The following is a 16,383-nucleotide window of genomic DNA, read 5'->3' on the forward strand; positions in this document are numbered from 1 at the left end:
GTGAGGGGCGTAACATTTCCGTCTCACGCTTGAGGTATTCGGCCAATCACAACGCACTGGATAGCTGGCCAATCAGAGCACACCTCGCTTTTTTAGAACGATGAGCTTTGTAAAAATCGACGCGTTTCAGAAAGGCAGGGCATAGAGGAGAAACAATAATGTACAGTATGTGGAAAATAATGTGTTTTTTTAACCTTAAACCGCATAAACACATTGCATTACACCAAATACACAACATAGTGTTCTTTTTAGCAACGTCATATGACCCCTTTAATAAATCAGGTTATTTCCCTGTAGTGACGTCACAACATAATAATTTGCGTATCTGACTCCGAATATTTCATTTGTTGTCAGTTGTAATGTTAAATAAAGCTTGCAACAGTCAGCGGAAAACTCACAGCTCATATATTATTCTCTCATGCAGTTACAGATGCAGCGTTTCGATTGAACCACTTCTGCTGCACGAGATGAGAACACATTTTTAGCATTTTCTGGATCATGAAAGAGTCTATATTTGTGATACATTTCCTTCTTTCTTTACTGCAAAACATTCAAGCTTAAATCTGCACTAACGATGCGTTTTTAACATTTCAAGTCATCTGACGTTGTGAGTCACATGCACAAGGTTCTTTCATAGTGCTTTTTTTTGTCATTTTGGAGTTTGACAGCTCCAGTCCCCATTCACTTTCCTTATATGGAAAACATATCTCCTTTTGTGTTTCACAGAAAAAGTCATACCAGTTTTCTCCTTGTTTCTCAGTGAAGATATTGCAATAAAAGAAACATGTTCTGTCTGGGCCTTCGTGTCAGTGGTGACACCTGGTGAGAGGAGGTTGTACCATGACTCATGTTGCTACAAAAATGGAAGCAAATGGGAGTCATTGAGATAAATCTGAATGTAACAGTATGTAAACAACAGTATTACCTGTCTTTTCCTGCTGCTCTCTCTCGTTCCAGAACTCTCTGTGTGAGATCACCAGTAAGCTGAAAGCGTGTACGCCTCACTTTGTTCAGTGTGTCAGGCCCAACAGTGCTGGGAAGCCTGATGTGTTTGACAGCTTCCACGTGTCCTCACAACTCCAGTACGTGGGAGTTCTGGAGATGGTCCGCATGATCCGCTATGGATACCCAGTCCGCCTGTCTTTCACCAGCTTCCTGAGCAGGTAAGATTCTCAACTCTTCAATTGGGCACTGTAAGGCACTTTCCGTGGCTAGATAGGGTACAAATAGGTATCCCATTACCGTTTTATCCAGCAAACCCCATGTTCTTTAAATTAGAATACTTACATACTCTTACATAAATAAACATAAATATTCACTACTGTTCAAAAGTTTGGGGTCAGTAAGATAAATGTCTCTTAAGCAGCAAATCAGCATATTAGAATGATTTCTGAAGGATCATGTGACACTGAAGCATTGCCTTCATAGGAAAAATAATTACTTTTTAAAATATATTCAGATAGAGTAGTGGGTCTTACTTTTCCTTGTGTCTGCTTTTAAATCAAGCAGTTCATATCCTAGTACAGGGGTGCCAAACTCAATTCCTGGAGGGCCGGAGCCCTGCAGTGTTTAGATTTAACCCTACTTCAAACACCTGATTCAACTAATCTAGTCCGTCAGGCTTATTTGAAAACTATATGGTATGTGTGTTGGAGCAGGGTTGGAACAAAACTGCAGACTTCAAGCCCTCCAGTAATTGAGTTTGACACCCCTGTCCTAGTATGTTTCCCATAAAGACCATATACGTATATGTATTATGTAAAGACTAACTAAGGTTAAGCCATCTGTTAAACTCTGTTTCTGTGGACATATATTTATGTTTCTACTGTATACACTCAGCACAAGAGTTTTTTTCAATCCATTTCTGCCGTCAGGACAAATGAGGTAAAGAGGCATTCCTGCTGGAAATATATCGTAAGTGCCCTTTCTCAGATGCTGATATGTGTCTGGCTGACTCAAGCTGTCTGCACTATATGCTCAAGATGTACTTTCAGTTCAGCTGAGGTTAGGCAGAAAGTATATACCCTGTGTGTGTGTGTGTGTGTAGGTGCTGAGAGCAACGTCTAGGGTGTGACACTGGTTTCACACCATGATTAATGCTCATAGGCCTCACTGGGAACAGTTTTCTGAGTGGCCGTTTTCCTGATGGGGTGATAATGGGGCAGTTTTGGAGAGGATGAAGTGCTCTCGGATGGGTCACCCTGATCTCGGCTCAACTTAATGTGACTGGAAGAGAGAGAAATGGAATAAAGCATCAAAGAGAAAGATTGGAAATTGGATTGTAAAAGGGGACAGGATGTAATTTCAAGAAATCTTCCCCGTGCTTTTCAGAATGTGAAAGAAGAAAATAAAAGCGTGAGTGAAAATGAAAGAGGAGCAGGCTGTTCCTTCTGTCAGGCAAGGGTTCAGCGTGACTCTGGCATCATCTTCCTCAGGAACACAGTGCCTCATCTTCATGTCATACTGACACCCATAGAATAGACTGTTCCCGCTCTTTGCACAAACCGGACTTTATTTTAGTGCTGGAGAAGCTCGTAAAGTTCCCACTCCATCTTTGACATTTTTTCTCTAATTTCATTCCTCTATCATAAACATAACTTTTTCCGAAGTTCACAGAGAGGTTATTAGAGTTTTTTTTTTTTTTTAGTTTTTTAAATAATTTATATATTTTAAATAATTTATGTAAATTATATATATTTTCTTAAATATTATTTTTTATTCTACAGTGAAATTACAATATAATATTTATTTTTTAATATTTGATATTTCTTCTTCTTCCTCCTCCTTCCTCCTTCTTCATCTTCTTCTGTAATCACAAAATTGAACTTGAAGTTGAACTTAAAAGCTCAAGTTAAAAAGTTTGATCTGTGCATATATATAACATGGTGTCATGCGTTAGATGCAAGATGTGAGCCCAAAGTTCAAACACATCCATCTAGCACAAGTTTCCATAGAAAAACAATGTGAAGGTATCGCAGTGGAATGGAAAAACACTTTCTGTGTGAACAGGCCCCTTGAGCTTTTCCTCATCGCTGCTCTTTTGTCCTGAGTGTCTTTCTCACTGTTTTATCATTTTAGATTTTCTTTAGTGTCTAATTTTCCAATCTCCTTCCCCGCTGTTTTTCTGAGCAGCGTAATTCAGTGTGCTTTGATTAGATCACACGCTGCTCTTTCTCTCTCGCTCTGTAAAGGATAAAAGGATTGTGGTAACATTCCAGTGTGATAATGAATCGGGACGCTGCTGGTCACATGACACTGTAAGTTTCCACTACCCGGCTGTAAACATCATGAATCTTTCAGAAAGAGAGAGCGTAAGACAAAGAGGGAGAGAGAGAAATAGGGACTATGGACACTTTATCCTCACAGAACATTTTAGCTCCTAGACAGCAGCTTGTGTTGACTCTGGATTAAATGACCCAGACATTTGTGACATTTGTGTTTAGACTGGGGATAAAATAGCTCAGATTCTCCCGTGATAGTGAATATTGTTTTGACTACATGAAATGAAGCAGATAGTATCCAGATATATAACAGTGGCACAAAAATAATCGCTCTCAAAAATGGCATTGTCATCTTTACTATTGGTAGTCACACGTGTCACCTGCTCATTTGCATAAAGTCAAACTTTTCTCAACTTTGCCGCAGCAAATGGTCTCTGTGAGACATATGCTTTTCCATTATTTTAGTTAATCTGTGGCATCCATTCTCACATTCCCATGATGTGCTGTGTTTTTCTGTGAGCGCATTGGTGACGTGGTGCCATGTGCGCGGTTAGCTTGTGTGTGTGTGTTAGCATCACAATAAAGCTGCAGCAGGCCAGACAGGGTGAGAGGCTGCAGGCAGACGAAGGCCAGATGATTGTGATGGAAATTTTGGGCTTTTCGAGCAGGAGGTTGTCTGATACGGAGGTCAATTTTCATGGCCTTTCGTGGGGGCGCTCTGTCAGCATTGTGTGCGTTTTTGCTTTTTGACATTCAAGCTGTTCGAATGGGTCTTTTTGTGTGTGGCAAGAGCTGTACGAGGTTGTTTATTTGTGTTTTTGTGTGCTCTCATGTGTCTATATCAAAATATGTGGAATGCATGTCCTAAAACAGAATCTGATTATTAATCTTATTCTGCTTATTCATGCATCAGCCACATTGTGTTCGTAAAAATGTCAGTGTTGATACTTGTCTGTTGATTCACTGGCTCAAACACGAGGCTAAATCTGAAAGCATCTGTCTATCAGAGGAACAGTCATTTCAACAGACATTGTTGCAAGTAGATTCTAAATCTTTTTTGTTTTATTATTATTATTATTATTTTTTTATTATTATTGAAGAGCATTTTATGCAAGAAGAAATTATGTAAAAATCTACTTAAATCTAAAAATAATATATTAACTTAAATCTGAAAATATAAACTAAATTAAAAAAAATAATTAAAGTATGTTTTACACACTGTTTTCTACGTACATTTGTCAGTGTCACATGATCCTTCAGAAATCATTATAATATGCTGATTTGATGCTCAAGAAGCATTTCTGATTATTATCAAAGAACAACATTCAAAAGGAAGGCATTTATTTAAAAATATAAATAATTTGTATTGTCAGTTTATATATATATATATATATATATATATATATATATATGTGTGTGTGTGTGTGTGTGTGTGTGTGTGTGGCATTCTTTGGTTGATTCTTTGTGTACAGTATTTTTCTTCTCTGTCATCATGCTAGCCTCTTGGTCTTTATGAATGAAGTGTGGTGTGTAGCCTGAGGTGTGCAGTACTCTCTGGCCCAGCACTAATGAATGTGACCGGCTTATTTATCACGGTTTAGCTCAAGCCTCGGGACAAATTACTCATCCACCTTTAAACGCAATGCAGCATCCTCACTGTATCAGACACCACAGCACACTGACTCAGAAACAAATGCATGGATCTGAGTCAGAGTACAGGGTTTAATTTAATAATTAATTTAGTCAAAATGAGGAGGCAGTGAAAAACTGAAGTATTCATTACCATGTTCTTAAAGGGATAGTTTACCCCAAAATAAACATTCTGTCATCAGTTACTCATCCTCATGTCTTTTCTTTTTTTGTTCAAACCTGTATGATTTTCTTTATTTTTAGGAACTCAAAAGGTTTTTTGAAGAAGTTTGTTTTTGTCCATGTTTGTCCAAGCAGTGGGATCCTAAATTAAACTGGATGACCCAGTGACTATAGGGGATAAAAAACACATCGTCCAAAATGATCGTGTTTTGTTTTCCAAAGAAGAAAGAAATGTTTCTGTGGAACTTTTCCAAGTTATTTCTGTCATTAATGTTTTAAAACGTTCAAAAGGTTTGGGGTCAGTAAAATTTGACCGACAGTTTTGCTATGTTTTTGAAAGAAGTTGCTTATGTTCACCAAGGGTGCATTTATTTGATCAAAATACAGTAAAAATATTAATATTGTAATATAGTAATATTGTGAAATATTATTACAATTTAAAGGGGTCATATGATGCAATTTCAAGTTTTCCTTTCTCTTTGGAGTGTTACAAGCTGATTGTGCATAGATAAGATCCCTGAAGTTGCAAAGACTAAAGTCTCAAAACCAAAGAGATATGAAAAATAATGTTTTTTGAACATTAAAGCATGTCAACATATTCTGTTACACCAAATACACAAAATAATGATCTTTAAAAAAGCATCATATGACCCCTTTAAAAGAACTGTTTTCATTTTAAAATGTAATTTATTAGTGTGATGGCAAAACTGAATTTTCAGTTTTCAATTTTCAGTCTTTTTAAAATTATTATTCTAGTTTTATTATTATCAAAGATAAAAACAGTTGTGCTTCTTAATATTGTTGCAGAAACAGTAATACATTTTGTTCAGGATTCTTTAATGAACATGAAGTTCAAAAGAACAGTATTTTGAAATAGAAATCTTTTGTGACATTATAAACGTCTTTACGGTCATTTTTGATCAATTGAATGTGGCCTTGCTGAATGAAATAAATAAATAACTTTCTGACCTTAAACTATTAAATGATAGAGTGCATCTCCAAGACCTCCGTTAAAGAGTGCTTCATCTGGAAATATCAACAAACATCATGAGGAACTCTCTTCTTTAAAGAAGCAGTTTTATATACATTCTAAATGTATGCCCTTTATTATTTTTTTCTAATACACAAAAATATATTTATTTCCATGAATACCTACAATATACATCATAATGCATGCATCAGATATCATATTGCAGTTTGCATGTGCATAATTTCTTCTCAATCTGAAGATCCTCATAACATAAACCACCAACTGGCTCTGCCTTACCCATTTCATCTGGTTTATTTGTTTTACACAAACACTCATGTGATATTTATTTATTTATTTATTTTTCACTTAGTGAGAGGCTTAATGTGTAACAGCTGGGAACAGGCAACCCTGCAACAATACACTGATTTACATAAGGCTCTCTCTGTACCTTCCCCTTTGTTTTTCTAGTACGCCCAGCTCTAGTACTTTGAGAGGTAGAACACTTTGATTTATGCATTAATATGCATGCTCATGCATGAGCACAGTCCCTGCTTTTTTTTCCTGACAGCAGAAATGCCGTCAGTGGTTCTTATCGCCATAATGATGCTCAGAATAAGAGATGATGGTCTGTTGTCATCCTCACTGTTTTATTGTGGCTATTTACTGTGAATATTGAGGTAGATCCAACCCCCCCTCCCATGATCCCAATTTGGAGCTTAACTGCCAAGCAGTCAACCTTGTTGAGTTCATATGACTCAATCCCCAAAGGCCCTACAAACTGTGAGGGCATCGATAATTTTCATATTCATATACAAGAGGTCTTTCCCTGGCTCCTTTCATGGTTGATGACTCCTTTGGGAAGCCGTAGGTCTTGGTCATAGAAGAAGGGTTGGGGGAAGTTCAGAAGCACCAGGCTGCTGTAAATCACTTCGAAAGGGAGACGCTGAGTTAATTTGGCTTAAGGCTTAAGCAAGTGTTTGACTGAGCGCATGGAGAAGCCCCCCAATACACTACATCCCTACAATCCCACCCTCCCATCTGTTCACCGTGTGCCACATGACCAGAGTGTGTGAGCTGTGCTCAGTGGAAACAGTGAGGGAATTGTAAAAATTATTATTTATTTTTTTTGAAAGTCGGGACGTCAATTTTCGCTCTCCCACTAAGATTGCTTGCATCACAAATCATGGGCATGACACATTAATGGCCCATAATGCAGCTGTCTGCAAAAAAGTATTCACCACATGTTAAATAGTGTTAATAGGCAGGCAGAATGAAATACCAAATTTGTGAAATATTATTGGAAAGACATATCATAAATGCAGATTGTTTTGCGAATGTGATGGGTAAACATGAGTACGGGACAACTAAAGATTTGTTTTGAAATTTCAGTATGTGTGTAAAGAAGTATTCCATTCACATATGAAAAATGCTGTCGTCTATTAAAAATGGGTGTCACAATATCACATTTTCACTACACTATTATCATGGCTAAAATAATTCAGAAATAACAGTATATCTATAGAAATGTTGGGGGTGGCAACCAGTCACATTCGCAAAATTTAGGTGAAATTTTGTAGGCAAAAAAAAGCCCGTCAATTGTGCATTGCCAGTGGTGTAGCTATGTATAAATCACTGCTCACAAAGAAGTCACTTTTAAACCAAGCAGTTTTCTGTTTGTCAGCACAGCAAATTTGCATGACCAACTTGAACATGAGCGAAATCTGCATGGGGAAGTTTTCGTCCTCGTGTGAAACTCCCAATCTTACCGATTCTGATTCAAATGAATTGAAAGGAATTCACCTGCAAAAGTAAATGTGATCACACCTTTAAGGTGCAGTACTGCCAGTTACAATGTTGGAGTGTCAACCATATAGTAATGGCACTTTGATTGTTTATGCTATTTTTGTATGTGTAGTATTAACATATTAGTATTTCATTTTTAAACTAGTATATAGTGAGACCTAGAGAGTAATATCACTCTCTCCTCTCAAATGTGTAATCTATATCAAATTTTTAAAAATCTTATCAGCATACTAATGCATCACCCTTGCAATTGTACACAATTGTGCAAACATTATTTAACATCTTGTGTCCAGAAGTTTGTGACATAAAAATTCCTTATTAAAAGAACTTTACAATGAAGTATAAAATGAACATAAACTAAGGCCAATTCAGAGCATTTTTTCATCAAGCGTGAAATGGAAAACCTTGAGTGGAGTAATTGTATAGGCTTTCATTATTGAATAGACCTTGATTTTTATTGACAAACAATCTGTAAATGTACATTCATGTTCTGAACCTAAAATTGAAAAGCAACAGATTGAATTCAAGATAGAAAAGCAATTGTTTTAAGATGTTATTTGCATGCATCACGTATGCTTGAGTTCTTCCTTTGTGAATTCCTTTAGTATTGTTGATTATTAAACACCATTCCCTTGTGCCAGATGTTCATAATGCATAATCCAAATACGCACACACACACACACACACACACACACACATGTTTGAGGGGTGTGTCTACAGCTTACCCTCTCGCGCCACAGATGCTTGATCCCTCTACTCCAGAACAATGCAGCAAAGCTCTCCAAGTTTGACCTTTCTCTGTGAATGGTTGCCTTGCCAACAGCCACCGCAGCAGATGCTGAGAAGTCATCCGGACTCAGAAACTCTTTGACCCTCGAATTGCATATCTCTGTGGGTTTTCCCACCAAGGGAATGGAGCTGATTGAGCCTTGTCTTTTGTAGTTTGACATCAGTCTTAGATGGTTATTGCATTTGAAAATCTCAGCCCTGTTAAAAAAGGCCAACAGGAAGTGGGTAGTCCTTATGGTTCATGCAGACAACATTCCCGTACAGGCATTAGTGACCATCATGCTTTAACGCAGCAGTAAGGGGTTCATAGAGTTCCTCTGCAGTTGAGTATGTGGATGACAGTGAATGTTATGTGGGTTTGTGGTGCAGATACAGAGAGCTGGTGGACACCATCCTCACCGATAGGAAGAAAGCATCCGCAGAGGAAAAGTGCCGCCACATTCTGCTGCATTGCAAACTTCAGGGCTGGCAGGTGAGTTACCAAATACGTCTACAGAGCTCTAGGAAAATATTCATGAGGGACAGAGATGTGTTGTTCCAAAACTATTGAGCTTGGATTACAGAGATAGGATTTTAAGGCATCATAGTCTCTTGATGTGAAGATACTTGATCTTAATATTAAACTTATATTCCATTTATACTGATAAGTATAGACTGTTTAGTTTATTTGAAATAATCCTTTTTTTTCTTTTACATTTTTCTGCAAAATAAAATATTTTAAGTAAATGTCACAAATGGAATTAAGTAAAATGCACTTGACTCAATTAACAAATTGAATAAATACAGTGCCGCAGCACTGACATTAGCAATTATGTCCATTGAATGAACCAAATAACACCATAATCATCATATAACCATCCTGCAACCTAACCACAAAAACAAAAACTTCAACAGCAGAAACGCTTTTAAATGTCCAAAATAACTGAACATTAAACACAAGCAGGTTGTTCCTTTTACTCAAAAATGCATACTGTAAGGGAAACAGGTCAATTTAGCTCAAAGGGAATCATTTAAGATTTTAAAGGGAACTCCACCAATAATATGTAAGGGAATTTGTGGAATTTTGTGCTCCTAATGTTTCAACCATGTTTTGACCAAATCTTAGATTGTCTGATTCGGTTTGATATCCTACAATACAATAGCACTTAATTTCAACATATTCTCTCCCAATTCAGTTCAGTTTAAAGCATGCTGTAAAAAATCTATCCATGCAGTTACAGTTAATGCAACTATTCACCAATAATGGGTTAAGAAATAGCACTTAATTTCAACATATTCTCTCCCAATTCAGTTCTGTTTAAAGCATGCTGTAAAAAATCTATCAATGCAGTTACAGTTAATGCAACTATTCACCAATAATGGGTTAAGAAAATTTGAATTTGACATATTTAAGTGGGTTGTTCAAAATGAAATTAAGTTGTGATAAAATGGGCAGCAATTGTGTTGCTTTAACTGATTTCAAGTAAATTGAACATGCAGCAAAAAATCATATTTTCCCCATGTATATAGGTAGTAGGCAGCAAACTTGATTTTGGAACAGAGCTTGTGGTGATTACATATCTCTCTTCCTCTTTCATTCTCTTGCACAGATGGGGAACAGTAAGGTTTTCTTGAGATACTGGCAGGCTGATCACCTTAATGACCGCTGCCATCAACTGCACAGGAAGATTATTATCTGTCAGAAAGGTAAAGTGAACACCAGAGACTGTATGTGGTCATACTGTATGATCTGTCACCAGGCTCATATTTTACTTAATCGTGTGTATGTGTGATTCAGTGGTACGTGGCTGGTTGGCCAGACAGTGTGTGCGTCGCAGGCTCACATCTCGGCAGCAGGAGCAGTGTACCGTTCAGCGGTTCCTGCAGGGAGCAGAGGACTTGGGTATGCGTGCCTACGACAGCCTGGTCATCCAAAACGCAGCCGATATTGCACGAGAGAACGACCGCCTCCGGGGTCACATCAGTGCTCCACCGCTGGGCGAACGACCGGAACCTGTGGGCAAAGAAGAAGACTCGCCCAAGAGGTGAATCTTAAAGTAGAGAATGTGTTACTTTTTAACTCACCATGAGCTGTTAGTAATCTCTTTTTACAGTAAACACATCTCAATTTAAAATCATTATTAACATCAGCTATTTGTAGGGTAATAAGGTTCTTTGCTTCACAGAAGTTGAGTGTGCTCCTGTCTCTATTGTTTAATTAGTTCTTAAAATAGAATACATATCAAGGAAATAATCATATTCATATTGGTATCCCTTAGAGGATCTCTAACAAGAAATCTTGTTTTGTCAGCTGCAATTCAATCAGATGTGGACTCTCAGATGAGTATGTGCTACTGTGAGACTCCCTCTTGAAGGATTATATTAGACACTAAATTATAGAGTATCTGATTATATTAGACACTCCAAAATGTGCATTTTACACTTGGGTTTGAGGAACCTATAAAAATTAATGGGAGGTTTTATCAGTTCTCCTTGTTCTATCTTTGCAAACAAAAATGGAACAGAATGCATCTTAGTTTGCCACTGATGTCAAAAGTACTTGCACTTTTTGAGATGTTGTTAGTGGGAATTCAGCAAAAAGGAAGACTGGTCTCAGGTTAGTTGTAGACACTATTAACATTGGCACATACAGTACGTACTACCATCTCCATCTGCAAGTGAAAATTCTGCAAACTACAAGGTCAGATCTGCCTATTCAATTGATATTCAGTACCCAAAACTGAACCCAAAGGCAAAAAATATTCTTTTTACAATTGCTAGTGTTAAAAGATAAAAAAAAAAAAACTTGATAACATAGAAACTATCCATGAACAATTGTCTGACACTATGCAACAGTTGCCAAGGAAGTGGTGTGGAGTTTTTTTTTTTTTTTAACGAGACTGCAATGGAAATCTGTTCACACAAGCATAAACAAACAGGATTATTTGGGTGTCCGTTGTCATCAGCAGTGTCTCAATCATTCGGCATATGACCATCTGCTTCTATGAAGGGGATGGGCTTCTTGTTACAATCATAAACAAACAGGAGTATTTGGGTGTCCGTTGTCATCAGCAGTGTCTCAATCATTCGGCATATGACCATCTGCTTCTATGAAGGGGATGGGCTTCTTGTTCTTCAAAACACACACACACACATTTATCACATACATTCACTTTTAGCATCACAAATGAGGGAGGTGCAGGTGATTGAGAGATGGGGCTTTCATAGCTAATATAGAGGTGGCAAACTCAATTAGTGAGTCAAGAGGAGGTCCATACCGCTAATCAGAGAGAGATAAGACCCACCCCCCACTCTGGGTTGCTGAAATCTCCTTAGGGTTTTAAGTCACTGGAACCCGTCACCACCCCCCTGTTCCCCGAATACCATCCACCCCAACACTCCATTGCCTTTCGTGTGAGAACAACAGATGGTAGGCCCAGATTATAGGGTAAATATCAAACAAGAGTGTGCATTTCACATTAGAGTATTATAGAAATCAGCTTAGACTTAAACAATCAGCAATGCAAATAATATGTTCATGCTTTAGCTCTGTATATCAGAGTTTAGAATCATAATGCAATGTTAATTTGTAATCGTTTACTGGTATAATGGGAAAAAAATTAGAAAGAGATTAAATGAAAATGAGAAGTCTCTTGAGTCTTTAATACTAATGAATGCTGAAAACCAAGTGCATGTTTGCTGTTTGTGCATATGTGTGTATATGATTTTATTTTATCACATTTCGTTGTGCCTCACTTTTTGTGAATGAATTTGATTAAATCTGCTTATCATGTAATTATTAAGATACCAGTTTTTAATTGATTGACAAGCCTAGTAATTTGTTTTATTTATCTTTATTGTTAAGGGAACACCCATTCCGGCTAGTGTAGTGTAATGAAATCTTAGTCCAGATATGGACAGCTTGACATTGGTGTATTGATTTCATGAAGGTTGAGGCTAATCCTCTCATACCTGGCAGCTGCTTAGCACCTTAACTACCCATCATACATTGAGACAGGACACATGCTTCTAGTCTGATAGTGAGTGAGATTGAAAGAATGAACATATGAATGAATAATGATTTGCTAGATTGGGGAGGAGGAAAAGATACAAGGGTAATAATACCAGTCATGATGAATGACAGAAACGGCACTAGAAAACGTATGATTATTCATCCTTTTGTTTAGGGCTGTTGAAAAAAGTGGGAGGGTTAACGATATGGCAGGCCGTGGGGGGAACAGACCACTCCGGCATTTCCGCTCCAGCTCTGTGCCTCTCCCCCTGGTTATGGACAGCTTGGTACACTCCAGCATCGGGACTTCAATCAAAGCAGCCCTTCAGCCTGCGCCATACTCCACTGAGGAGGGAAATGGAGGGAGCCTCTCCTCCCCACGAAAACAACCTCCTCCCAAACCCAAACGAGACCCCAATACACGTCTGAGTGCATCGTACGAGGCAGTGAGTGCAGGGCTGAGTATTGCACCCAAAGACAGCCCTGCTGAGGGTCAAGCCTCTCCATCTGGAAGCCCACCAACAACCCAGCTCTCTCCTTCTGATCGTACGTATAAATATGAGCTCAAACATCCACTACATGTCCAAAAGTATGTGGACACCCTCTTCTATTATACATGACGTATTGACCAGCACAAAGCCTAAACCTGAATCCAACTGAACACCTTTGGGTTGAATTGGACACTAACTGAGAGCCAGACCCCATCATCCAACATCAAAGTCTAACCTCACTCATGCTGTTGTGTCAGAATTGGAGCAATCCCTGTATCTCTATTCCAACATCTAGTGGAAAACCTTTCCAGAAGGGTGCAAGAGGAATCAGGGACTACCAGCTCGCTATTAATGACAATGATTTCAAAATAATTAACGTTAATACAATGTAGGTGTGTTGTTCAGATGTCCACATACTTTTGGCCATATAGTGTTCATGTTTCATAAAACACGGAACAGAATGTCTTAATTTACCTCAGTACTGAGAATTGTTCCTGGCATTCCAGTAAACAGATTTTCCCTTTCCTTCCAATCCCATCCATCATCCAACTACACCTCCAGCTCTCTCTAAACCACGCCCTCACAGTGATGACTACAGCACCATGAAGAAGATCCCACCCCCCAAGCCCAAACGCAGCCCTAATACCAAACTGACGGGTTCCTATGAGGAGATCTCTGTACCTTCCCCCGCACGCCCCACGGACATGAAACTTGTCAGCCTGGTACGAGGCGGACACTGCTTGGGCCTTATCCAGCGAGCAGCATCTGTGGATGGCCCCCATTCTTCTGTGCTAAGCCTCTACCCCTGTCAGGACGAGGAGGATGTATATATCGAGATGGTGGGGGCCTCACGAGCCCTCAGCCTGGCTGACTCCCACAGTCCAGAACTGGGAGAGGCAGTATACGAGGAAATGAAATACTTCCCACCTGACGAGGTGGGGTCAGCTCCGGTGGCCAAGCCTGAAACTGTCAATCCCGCTACCACTACCCTACCTGCCCCAGTGCTGGAAGTCAAGAGGCCCGTGACATTGATAGAGCACTCTGGCACACTCGGAGGAAAGCAGCAGGGCAAGGATGGGACAGCATGTGACATTCCAGCTCCATTCCCCAACCTCCTTCCACACCGTCCCCCACTTCTAGTCTTCCCCCCATCCCCTGTCACCTGCTCTCCGGCCTCGGATGAGTCCCCCCTCACCCCCCTGGAGGTGAAGAAGCTGCCTGTGTTCGAGACCAACCTCAACTACACCAGCCAGGATGGGGGCAGCCCACTCTCACCCCAGTACATCCGTCAAAGAGCTGACTCCTCACCAAGTCTTTCTGTCTTAATGCCAGACAAGTCCACGCCGCCCTTGACTCCTCCTCCCCCTCCGGTAGCACTTCCACCTCCTTACCGCCCCCCGTCCCACTTCCCCTTTCCCCCTGAACCAAACTTATTGGCCCTGACACGTGCAGTTTCTGTAGTTACCACCGATTCCCCCAAAGTCTCCCATAAAATAGGGCACGGTCTGGCAGAGACACCCCTAATCAATTCCAAGCCTCCCTTCTCCCCAGTAAAGACCTCACGGCCGGAGCCCCGTAGAGCTCATTCCTGCTCCTCCTCACCTCTGCTCTTCAATCCTGCCAATGGGAGACCCCTCACCAGCCCTCTGGACGAGCTCAACACCCTTTTCAGCTCAGGGCGCAGCCTGCTCCGCAAGTCCACCACTGGAAGAAAGATTCGTGACAGCGGTGAGTGAGAGTGTATGCACGTGTTTGGGTACATGTGTTCTAAAGGTGTTGTAAGGACTTCCAATGCCATTTGCGGCACTAAACGGAATTGCATAATAATGAGTGACCAATCAGGTTTCTCAAGCACTTCAAGCACCACTTCCTATAGTTGAGCCAGTGTTGGACCACATCAGGCCTCTCAGTCCAAAAAAAAAAGCAGTGTGTTGAAAGCACCACAGATTGACAGTATTTCTTCATTTTGCTGAAATCAATTTACAAATTGCCTACTTAGTTGTCTGAAACATCAAGCTGGTATTCGAGAAAGTGTTTTAATATCGAACAAAATGGCTCACCCAAAAATGCATTCTATCATCACTTAACCACCCTCATGTTGTTCCAAACCTGTATAACTTTCTTTCTTCTGTGGAACACAGTAGAACAGAGTTTGAAGAATGTTTCTACTGTTCTTGTCCAAAACAACATTGGGCCAAACTGACTTTCACTGTATGGAAAAAAAGAGATAGAGAGACTACTTTAAAATATCATCTTTTGCGTTTCACAGTAGAAAGTCAGTCATACGGTTTTAGAACGGCATGAGGGTGAGTAAATAATTACGCAATTTTCATTTTTGTGTGAACTGTACTTTTAAACTTGCATTACATGCTCCAGACACATGAATCACATATTTTTATAGCCAGCACACATGGTTATGCTTAATTTGCTGCAGGATCAAATTATAGAAACTTTCCCAGCACTCTTTTGGTTAAATGTAATTTCATATACGTGGTTACTGAAAGGCACATCCTGTTTAGTATGGTTTTTCTTGACTCATCCAGTGCCATGCTTTGTGTTTGTCAAAAACAGTGAGGTCAGTGCTGATAAAACATTTACTGACATTTACCGTAAAAACTGCAGTTTGTTCTCTCTCAGGGAGCAATTAATATATAATGCACATTAAGTACATGCCCATTTAAGGAAAAGAGCAAGTGTTAAATGTCACATTGAAATAAGAATTTGACGAGGGGACGTTCTTAGGGAGGATGTTGGGTGTGTGTATTGAGTTCACATGCTGTGTCTAACAGTTTCCCTCGCCTCTTTCTCGTAACCTTTGTATTTAATTAAAGATGCTTTTGTGTACTTCTACTCCCATCATGGATTTATGAGCATGGATCCCCTATGACCCTGACCCATATGTGCTTGTAAGAACTTGCATGTGGTTTCACATATGTGCAACTGACAAGTCCCATCTAAATATCTTAATCCACTTGCACAATTGGTTGCATCTAACCATAAAGGTCAGTTTTTGTTGAGCTGTTTACCTTTTTCCTATCTGGAGCCGAGAATCAGCTGTTTGCATTCTGTTTGTATCCATCACCAAGATCATGAAAGATCAATACAGTTAACTTCGCAACCACTACGACTAATTGCATCAATCAGAAGAAGCATATATTTTTTAACTATATATATATCTAAAATCATTTAAACATTATGAACACTTTGATTGCAAAGAAGGATTGAGATGCCTAGTGTGTTCATCTTGCGTGTAAGAAATATTCAATATTATATAATTTTTTTCCTCTCTGTGTTGATTCAGTTTAT

General features: G+C 39.3%; 1 protein-coding gene across 1 annotated transcript in view; it reads left to right on the forward strand.

Annotated features, from left to right (window-relative positions):
* Positions 1-16,383, forward strand: part of LOC107721565 (unconventional myosin-XVI-like) — a 153,451-nt gene that overhangs the window by 107,720 nt on the left and 29,348 nt on the right. Inside the window, 6 exon segments of the mRNA XM_016529652.1 lie at positions 958-1,163; positions 8,965-9,067; positions 10,185-10,281; positions 10,373-10,619; positions 12,762-13,132; positions 13,639-14,805. Coding sequence (XP_016385138.1) covers positions 958-1,163; positions 8,965-9,067; positions 10,185-10,281; positions 10,373-10,619; positions 12,762-13,132; positions 13,639-14,805 — 2,191 coding nt within the window.

Source organism: Sinocyclocheilus rhinocerous, unplaced genomic scaffold (assembly GCF_001515625.1).
Source record: "Sinocyclocheilus rhinocerous isolate Xijiao unplaced genomic scaffold, SAMN03320098_v1.1 scaffold30, whole genome shotgun sequence".
Taxonomy (NCBI): domain Eukaryota; kingdom Metazoa; phylum Chordata; class Actinopteri; order Cypriniformes; family Cyprinidae; genus Sinocyclocheilus; species Sinocyclocheilus rhinocerous.